Genomic DNA, 10,293 nt, shown 5'->3' with positions numbered 1-10,293 from the left:
ACAAGTGTCATATCATTCCGACACCTGAAGAACGTTGAGTACGAGGTCCTCGAGTTATAGTATGGTTATAACAACTCACATAGGGAGTTAACAATCTTTCAAGTTTACAGGGAAAATTCTATTTTGAATAGGGGTTTTATCTATTTAAAGATTATTATAAACATTATAAGTACAAAACCCACACACATTCTCGGTCTTGGGATTTAAGGCTACATAACTTTTTATAAGGAAAATATTAGAATTTCTTTGGAAACGCATTACGATTATAAACATTATAAGTACAACACACACACACATATTCTCGGTCTTGGGATTTAAGGCTACATAACTTTTTATAAGGAAAATAAGGGGTTTTTCTTGAAGTATACATGACAAAGTACTAGGTTACACTAAATGGCTTTCATGATATTAAAACTACGTTTCATCTAGAATTGTTAGACTTCAGCTATAATTTGCTAAGTGTATATGTTAGAGTTATATAAGAATTTAGTCACAATCGACTTAGAACTAATGGGTCCGCCCTACTTCCTGTTCCTTGTTTGGTTGTGGACCTAGGGCAGATCCATTAAATTCGACGGTTGATTTAACTTAAATCTTATATAACTTATATACACTGGGTGATTATAGAAGGAATCTGCGGGTCTCTCTAGGGTACATCATTGCATAACATAGGAGAGTTCCTTTCGCGTTTAATAAAGAAAATATTGAATTTTCTGGAATCATACTCTATCGCTTTTTACAAGGAAAACGACTTCTTTTTCAAATAAAACTCTTATGAACTCACCAACTTAATTGTTGACACTTTTTCAAAACTGCTTGTATTCTCAGGAATTCAGTGAGACAGAAAATCAACAGCTTTTGAGGATGAGACGTTAAATCGTCAAACATTTCATTTTGTCATCATAGTGTAATTGATTTGAAACATGTAAACACATACTATGGTGTAACTTTTTCAATTATGTTCATGATGGTTGTATTTACTTTGAGCACTATTATACTCGTTGTTGTGATACTATACATGAAGTCCTCCACCGCCGGACGTTTCCGCCATCCTTGGTTTGGGGGTGTGACAAATTCTCACACACCATTCAAAATACCTAAAATACCCCTTGGTCAAACTTGGTCAAAGTCAACAAGTCAACAGAGTCAACCCAGCCAAGTCAACTCAGTCGAGTCGACACAGAACGCATACACAGAGCGTACTCCAAAGGTACGCGGGGCGTACCCAAACCTTGACCGCAGATGAGAGAGTTGACCTCATACGCGCTACGTATCAGGTTACGCAGGGCGTACGCCCAGGCTTCTCAAAACTTCATTAAGAGCTTAATTCCTTAAGGTCTTACGTCCAACTTTCAGATCCAAGGCTAAATTATCCTCAATAGTCATAAAGTTTCAAACTTTATGACTTTGCATGTTCATTAAGTGCTTAACTCAACATCTTAATACATTAAGACATTCTAAGGAATGCATGGAGCAAAACCAACCATTAAGACCCCATTTTTATGACTCAAGACCCTTCCTAATGACTGAAAGGACGACTTAATGGGTCAAGAACAGGCCATGCTCAAGAATCACCATTTTGGGACCAAAAAGTGACTTAAAAGAGTGAATTGTCTATATCTACAAGATGAAGTGGCAAAGTTGCAAGCTTTATACCTCCTGGAGGTTGCAAACAAGAATGAAATCCCAGATCCATAATGCTCTCGAACTCCAAGTTCTTCTCACCACCTTCGTCTTTCTCTAAGAACACTTCTGAACACTCTAAAGGCTCCAAAATGCTCTTCTTATCTTAGGGTTTGCTTGGGGATCGATTTCATAGAAAGAGGCTGAATAAGAATGAGATGTGAGACTATAATGATGCTTAAATATGAGCCAAACCCTAAAATTTAGGGTTTGCATGATCCTCACGTACGTCCTGCGTACGAGGTGTATGCCCTGCGTACGAGGTGTACCCCCAACGTACTAAGGCGCGCCCTAGTACGCTTAGCGTACACACGTACGCTCAGCGTACTCCCAAAGTCCGAAATTATCAAAATGCCACCATGGGCCCTTTTGCACTCTTTCTTTTACTTAGGGACCAATATGCAATAAATCTCAATATAAGGGTCAACAATGAAAGTACCTCAAAACAAGATGTTACAGATTGTAAGACTATGGTTGGATCATAACATTCACATGGGTTGGAATATACCCCTAGGGTTGGGTCCACTGATATGTATGGTCTATGGTATTTCGGGGAACTCACTAAGTTTTGTGCTTACAGTTTCATGATTTAATTGTTTCAGGTTTTCTAATATTCGAGGAAGGACACGGCTTGATTGCATCGCATCCATTAAAGATTTATGTATTTAATAACTCTCATGTTTATACTCTGATAGATGTTTTGAATAAGTTGGTTTTATATAGATCTTTAAAGTTGGAACTGGAGCGAATGTTTAATATTAAATGGAAAATTTTGGTTTGAAATTTGGACGTTACACTAGGGTTTATGGAGATTTAGCAAAATCAACATCAAATCTACCATGGAATGATGGATTTGAGTTACAAACCAACATAATCATCTTAATTTGATTAGAACACAAAACCCTAGTCATCAAATGAGATGAAAATCGAATTCAACTCCCAAACAAAAGGTGAAACTCGGATTTATACACAAATGGAGGAAGAAAGTATACCTTAAACCACTAAATTATTTCACAATTTTCACAAAATGAACCAAGAAAGCTTAAGATCAAATTCTAGGGTTTTCTTATGATGAAATCGACATTTCACAGACCTAGCTTCTCCTAATCGATCCCATCTCCTGAAATGAAGAGTGTAAGGCTCTTATTTAAGAAAATTTCACTTCCCACCTCTTATATTTGTGGTTTTTTTTTTTTGACAAAAATGACATAAAGTTCTAATATGTGGGATGTACCTTTGCTACTTCAATGGTATTTTGTGCATAAAAAATATAATTTAGTGATACCTTTTGTATTAAAAAAAACAAGGATATTTTTTTCAATATTTTGGAAACTTTGTTATTTTTTAAAATCATTTTCCCTATATTAAAAGAAAAAGAAGCGGGTACTCAATTTTGTTATTTGAATCTGTATAGAACATTTTTCATATATAAAGTTTTGAATAATTTGTCTTAAAAATTATTTAATTTATAAAAGTTTTGATATATGAAATTTTAGATATTTTATTTAGAAACCCCTGCCTCAACATGTACATGAATCATAATACCAACGAACATTAAAGGATCAAAAACCCTAGTTGACGAGACTACAACCGCTCCAACAGACACAATGACTTCGCCGGAGAAGCGATGCCTCTACGAAGTCCTTGGTCTCCAACGCGATTGCACCGCCGATGAAATCCGCTCGGCGTACAGAAAGCTCGCTCTCCAACGTCACCCTGACAAGCTAATCAAGTCCGGCGTCAGCGAAGCTGAAGCCACCGCTTCCTTCCAGGAGCTCGTCAATGCTTACGAGGTCCTCTCCGATGTGCGAGAGCGCACATGGTACGACTCTCACCGTTCTCAAATCCTCTTCTCCGGTTCAAACCCTAACAATTCATCCTCCGGCTCTGCTGTCGTCCCCGATCTCTTATCCTTCTTCTCAAATTCCGTTTACTCTGGATTTTCAGATAAAGGTAAGGGTTTCTATAAGGTTTACGCCGATGTGTTCGATAATATCTATCGAAACGAACTGAAATTCGCGAAGACGTTAGGGTTAGGAAATGTTGTTAAAGAGGCGCCACTGATGGGTAATTTGGATAGTCCATATGCTCAAGTGAATGCGTTTTACGGATACTGGTTAGGGTTCGTAACAGTGATGGATTTTGTTTGGGAGGATGAGTATGATGCAAATGCAGGACCGAATCGGAAGTCTCGGAGGATGATGGAGGATGAGAATAAGAAGATCAGGAAGAAGGCTAAGAGGGAGTATAACGAAACTGTTAGGGGTTTAGCAGAGTTCGTGAAGAAGAGGGATAAGAGAGTGATTGATATGCAGATGAAGAGGAATGAGGAGATTGAGAAAAAGAAAGAGGAGGAAAGGGCAAGGAAGAAAGAAATGGAGAGAGAGAAAGCAGAGAGAGCAAGGTTGTATGAGGAGCCTGATTGGGCAAAAATGGAGGATTCAGGTGAGGTGGTGGTGGAGGAGGAGGAAGAAGAAGATGAGCGGAAGAATGAGTTTTACTGTGTGGTGTGTGGGAAGAAGTTTAAAAGTGATAAACAATGGAAGAATCATGAGCAATCCAAGAAGCATAAGGAGAAAGTTGCAGAGTTGAGGGAAGCTTTTGAAGAAGAAGAAGAAGAAGAAGTTACAGTAAACAAAGATGATGATCTTGGAAGTGAAGACATTGATGATGGTGAGGTTCTTGTTGATGAGGTTGAAGAACTGAAAGAAAAGTTTGAAGATGTCATAATTGAGAAGGAAGAAACAGCTCATGATGAAGAAAAAGATGATAATGATGATAATGATGATGAAAATAGTTTAGAAGCAATGTTATCTTGGAATAAGAACAAGAAGAAGCCAAAAAAGAAAGTTTATGTTGAAGTTGAAGAGGAAGAGGTAGATTTGATGGAGTATAATAACAAGAAAGGTAGAAGAAAGAGAGGAGGCAAGAAAGATACAGCTACAAAACCAGAAGATGAAGAACAACAAAAAATGGATAAACCTGAAATAAGTGGCAATGCTGATGTGGACAACAAATCTGATGATGATGATGATGGTTCACATAGCGAGAAACCATCATCATCATCATTATCATCTCAACCTTGTGTAGAAATTGAGAACAATGGTGAAGAAGCTAATGAGCCCAATGTAAAGATAAAGGTTGCTAAACAAGCTCCTGCCTCAAAGGTTATCAATAAAAAAGAGGGGAATTCAAAAGGAAAAAACTCTACTAGAGGCAAAAAACAAAAGGTATTATTATTATTATCAGTTAAGGTTATTATTATTTTTCTATTACCAATATAATTTGTTTGGTTTTTAATATTACGTTACATAATATCTTATTACACAGGCAACATCAAGAAATTCTGGGCATGAATGTGATACTTGTGGAGTTAATTTTGATTCAAGGTATATAAAAATTTAGATTGCTACATTTTATGCCTAATATGTTGTGTTGCTGTTTGGCCTTAATATTATGGTTGTTTCCAATGTCAGGACCAAATTACATAAACATTTGAGTGACGAGGGCCATGCTGCTATCAAATCAAGATGAGTACCAATTTTGTTTACAATTTTACCCTTTTGTAGAGTAGGGTTCTATCTTGCCAGATTGGTGATAACTATATTGGAAGCTAACGGATGCTAAGTTTATTGTAGTTGTAATTGTATTGGTAATTTATATTCCAATAAAAGCTAAAATATTAAATTTTTTATAATCTTTATTTGCATCTGTTATGAATTCAGCTAATTAGTATTGTAGTTGTTTTTTTGTTTTGTTCAGAAACTAAATAACATTTGTATGTTTTGTTTTATCCAGAAACAATATTAACCAAAATCACTGGACTAAAAGTATGTTTTTAATCTTTTTGTGCATAGTGGATTGGTCATTAGAGAATGAAGTAGCAAAATACTTTTTTAATTTTTTTAAGTGCTTAGTATGTTGCTTTTTTTTTTTTTTTTTTTGTGAATTTAACTTAGTAAATTTATAGCAACATACTTTGTTTTTTAAATACATGAAATAGCTACATACTTTGTTTGTATCTTGTAATATATATGAACACACTTTGTTTATTTTCCAGGTTGAATTAAAAAAAAGCAACCAACCAACATGTAGCGTTGCCTTTTCTTCTATTAGTCTAAATAAGTAGTTAGTTCAACCCAAAAACAACCAATTTTAAATGAAAAAACCAGAAGTTCAATCATCACAATCTCAACGGTTTTCATCACAAATTCACAATATCAATTATCATCAGTTTCGTAGGTGAAAAACAACACTACTTCCTAGAAATTTACTTAATATGATGCTTTCGGTTGGATTGGAGTGAAGTCATAAAGGTTTAGTAGATGCTTCATTTATGTAAGCAATAGCTTCATCTTCTGATAACTGCTTTCCCATTACAAGCCCTCTAATCAAAGTATCCGCATATTCTTTAGCTGGTGGACGCAATGGTATCTTCCCAGATTTAAACCCCTCAACTTGATCAACTCTACACCTGGATTTTATTTAACCAAAAAAAAACATTTAAAAAAAAAAAACCGAAAACATAATGAAAAAATTAAGCTTACGTCATTGTCAGAATTGGAACACCCTTTTCTTTTCCCAAGTAGACAACATTATGATACCAACCATCCTACACACAACAAACAAACAAATGCTGTTAACTACAAAATAAGATGAATTGTTGTTTTCATTTTCAATCGCATATATATAGATATACCTTGAGAGCTTTCAAAGAAATGTTGGTTTTGTTTTCAATGGAGTTTAAAGCGTTCAGATCGAAGAAAGGAGAAGTGGTGTCACTAGAGACATTCTCCTGAAGCAAAACATCGTTGAACTGCTCAAGACTGCATGGAAGAAATTGGAATTTCAAATTAAATAATATCCACTTTAAAAAATAAAAATGAATTTTAGTTTAGAAGTTACACACGTGATCCTATAAAGGCACATAAAGGTTTTGTCGTGATTGTTGGTTTGAGGATTAAGGAAAGCAACACCTCCGGGACCCCACGTAACTGTAGACTCTCGACCAAAGAATAAACGATGAGGAACAGTCTTCCATAACACCTCCTTTGGTTGACTTTTGTCAACAGCTCCTTTACATGGTCTTCTCATGCCTTCCACCTACAAAATTCAAATATTAAAAAAACTAAAAAAACTATACTTGGCTATGTTTGACAGAATAGCTGTTAGCTGATAACTTTAAGTCTGTAAAACTTGCTATTTACCTGGCCACCTTGTATATAACATCGGAATCTTGACTCACTCATGTTTGATCCAAAAGAGGCATACCAAACATCAACTTTCGACAGCTCAGATCTCCAATCTTCAACTTTATCTACATTTAGTTTGCAACATATTAGATTAAAAAAAACAAAAAAAATTGTAAAAAGAGATTAGAGAAATTATTAATTAGCTGGAGTACCATGAGCATCATCATCATCACTAACTTTGAGTTTAGAAAGGGGTATTGTAACATCATCATCATCATTTTCATCTTCGTACTCTGAGCTGTATGTCTACAACCACATGATGGAACATAATAAGTTTCACGAGATTTTTTTTATTTTTTTTTTTGCTGACGTCATCATCATCATCATGGATTGGGAGTGTTGATGAGGTTGCAAAAAACTTGTTGCACATGCGTACCTGAGAATCCGAGCTGGCATTCTTTTTTTTCTATAATATCATTGGTGGGACCCACTTCTGAGTGGGGTCCACACACCTGACTTCCAGTATACTGGATCGGCCACTGTAAGTATGTTCAACTTATTGGAACAGATAACTGGTAACCGTTTTATTACAACATACATCATACAATACATGGCCTCAACTCAAATCAATAAACACACTACAAAAAAGACAAAAAAATAGGGTTGAGTTACCTTAACTAGAGGTGTTACTTTACTGGTTAACTTCTCAGGTAACTTCTCTGCAAGTATCGGCCAATATGCACTCAATTCCTCGCGAACCTGAACACATATAATAAAAAAAATGAAAATTTCCCAAATTCAGAAAAAGATTAAACAAAATATAAGATTAAGATGTTTACATACCTCTTTGATTACTCTCCAAGTGGATTCAAATGGATAAATCTCAGAGGGTTCAACAATTTGTTTGTCTTCTAACAAAACTTGTACACAAGAAAGTACTGAATTTGCTATAGAGTTGAGATTGTATCCTCCTTCCAATGCCATAACTATCTTTCCATTGCTAAACTCCATCAACTAAACAAAACCATCAACCACCTTTAAATAAACCTTAACACAATTTTATGACTTATTTTGTGCTAACCTTCTTCAACAATATAGCAAAACCATGTGGTGTGATACGACAGCCTCCAAGAGGATCACCAATAGCTGTTTAAAAAAAATACAAAAATGAAAAATTATAGTCCCAAAAACATAACTTTATCATCACTGAGAGTTAGTAGAAGTGGATTGACCTGCATCAAATCCTGCTGAAACTAGACTTATATCAGGTTTAAATTCTCTTGCAACAGGGATCAATATATGGTCCCATGCTGCAATATAATCTGCATCACCACATTTTCCATTCTCCCATGGAACATTTATATTATACCCTTCACCTTCTCCCTCACCCTTCATGTCATATGATCCATCATCACCACAGGGATAAAAAGTCCCATACTCATCCCTGCATTATTTATAGTTTTTTAAACCACAAAATTTTTAATAAGAGATTATTATTAATATTGGTAACTAATCATTTACCTGTGTACAGAGAAGAACAACACTTGGGAGTCCTTATAGAAGGTCTTTTGAGTACCATTTCCATGATGAACATCCCAATCAACAATTAAAATCTTGTTGATACCTAATTCCTGCAATATACATAAGAAGAATTAATTTAGATAATTCATAAGATTGTAGTCAATGGTTGATTTGACAAACTGTATGCATCATTGCATTGAATATTGATCACTCTTACTTTTTGGTTAAGGAGAAAGCTTGTTGCAATTGCAATGTTGTTGAATAAACAGAATCCCATTGGTTCAGTTTCTTCTGCATGGTGTCCAGGAGGTCTAACAATGGCAAATGCAGAGTTTAGTTCCCCTTTTGCAACTTTTGCAGCAACCTGTTGAACAAATCATCTATTAATATGACAGTTGATTGCAGAAATGTAAATGTATAAGAGCTTAAATCAGATATGAGCTTCTTACATCAAGCACAGAGCCAGCAGCAAGATAAGCAGATTCTGATGAACCTTCATTGAAATATATTGAATTGAGTTTTGCAGCAATCCTGTCTCTTTGTGAGGCCAATTTCTTAGAGCTTATAGTCTTGATCAAATTGATGTGATTACTGGTGTGAACTGCTGCTATGTATTTATCTTCTACTTCTTTTGCATCAAAGACCACACATCTGGAGTGTACAAATGCATGCAATGTAAATCACGGATACGTCATAAAATGATTTAACCATTACTACAGATACAAAAATAGGTTTCTCGTGTTCACAAGAGAAAAAGTATTCTACCCTAGTAAAAGAATTAAAAAGAACTTTTTAGCAAGCAAGCCAGTGTTGTATTATAAATGAAGAGCATTATGATGAATAACAAAATCTAGTACTAGAAGCATAATTATGTCTCAAAATGCCGTAATTGTCAGTTTCGTGGCAAGTTATCTCTACCTGTGGATATGATCACTTATAATGATTGCTTTAATCTTCAGATATATGAATTGCAGATTTCATACAACATACAGAACGTTATGACCCGAGAACAAATTTATGTCACTTCAACACTATCTGACACCATAATTTCATCTAAAATCCCTTAAAATTACACCAAAACAAGGTTACATTTACATGTACTTAAAATATCCAGCGTGTGTGCTTGTGTAAAAGAACTCACCTCTGAGGAATTTTAGCGGACATGAGTTTGTTCCAAATAGCACGAATACGATCGGGGTTTTCGGGATGAGGTTCGCCTGTAGGTGTCGAATGCTTACACATCCGTTCATCATAGACCAGCCCCACACGACGTAGTTCTCCAGATGCCGATGATGAAACTTGAGCTCCCATTCCGTTCTCCATTGACTAAGAAATTGAAAGAGACTGATCAAACGGAGAAGAAATTGTGCGAGTTGGGTTTGAAATTTGAAAGATATTTCACGGAAGCCGTGATGGCGTCTCACCTCCCACTATTAAAAAGCTACAATCCCCAATCATGCCTGGCTCTTTTGGTATATTTGACGTCCAAAATGTGGAATTATATTAATTACCATAAATAATAATAAAAATTCAATAAATTTAACAAACATGGTATAATTCATATGATCGCAAAGAATCAGTAACAAAATTAGCAACTTATTTTTTTTAGTAAGTGCATCTTGGTATATCTTCTAATTTATTATATTAAATATTACATTGTTCTTTTTTTTTTTAAAGAAGGAACAAAGTTGGTATTTAAATAAAAAAAAAAAAGGAAAAGTAATTACATTATTATTATTACTATTTTTATGATTTTTGATACTTTATAATCTTTTGTTTAAAATTGAACTATCATATCATTTTATTTTGTTCAATATTTTGATCATTTATTGGGACCCATAAGATTACCCCATTTGTTATCCATTATTATGTTGAGTGAGAATTCATACACAACGAC

General features: G+C 34.9%; 2 protein-coding genes across 2 annotated transcripts; one reads left to right on the top strand and one right to left on the bottom strand.

Moving 5' to 3' along the window:
• The first annotated feature begins 3,230 nt into the window (after positions 1 to 3,230).
• On the top strand, positions 3,231 to 5,380 carry LOC145108255 (DNAJ protein JJJ1 homolog). Its single transcript, XM_079045277.1, has 3 exons — positions 3,231 to 4,913; positions 5,014 to 5,072; positions 5,160 to 5,380. The coding sequence occupies exons 1-3, from the start codon at positions 3,291 to 3,293 to the stop codon at positions 5,215 to 5,217; spliced, it is 1,740 nt and encodes a 579-aa protein (XP_078901403.1). The 5' UTR covers positions 3,231 to 3,290; the 3' UTR covers positions 5,218 to 5,380.
• A 436-nt stretch (positions 5,381 to 5,816) lies between these two features.
• Positions 5,817 to 9,854, bottom strand: LOC145108254 (histone deacetylase 5-like). Its single transcript, XM_079045276.1, has 14 exons — positions 9,538 to 9,854; positions 8,846 to 9,047; positions 8,614 to 8,760; positions 8,397 to 8,506; positions 8,108 to 8,319; positions 7,957 to 8,021; positions 7,719 to 7,889; positions 7,548 to 7,634; positions 7,088 to 7,181; positions 6,891 to 7,000; positions 6,593 to 6,786; positions 6,383 to 6,509; positions 6,231 to 6,295; positions 5,817 to 6,157 (listed from the first exon to the last, which is right to left on the bottom strand). Exons 1-14 carry the CDS (start codon positions 9,717 to 9,719, stop codon positions 5,992 to 5,994), a joined length of 1,932 nt encoding a protein of 643 aa, XP_078901402.1. The 5' UTR covers positions 9,720 to 9,854; the 3' UTR covers positions 5,817 to 5,991.
• Positions 9,855 to 10,293: the final 439 nt, after the last annotated feature.

This window comes from Lactuca virosa, chromosome 4 (genome assembly GCF_052849685.1).
Source record: "Lactuca virosa cultivar CGN04683 chromosome 4, Lactuca_virosa_CGN04683_v6, whole genome shotgun sequence".
NCBI lineage: Eukaryota > Viridiplantae > Streptophyta > Magnoliopsida > Asterales > Asteraceae > Lactuca > Lactuca virosa.
This window is presented reverse-complemented; position numbering and strand designations above follow the sequence as displayed.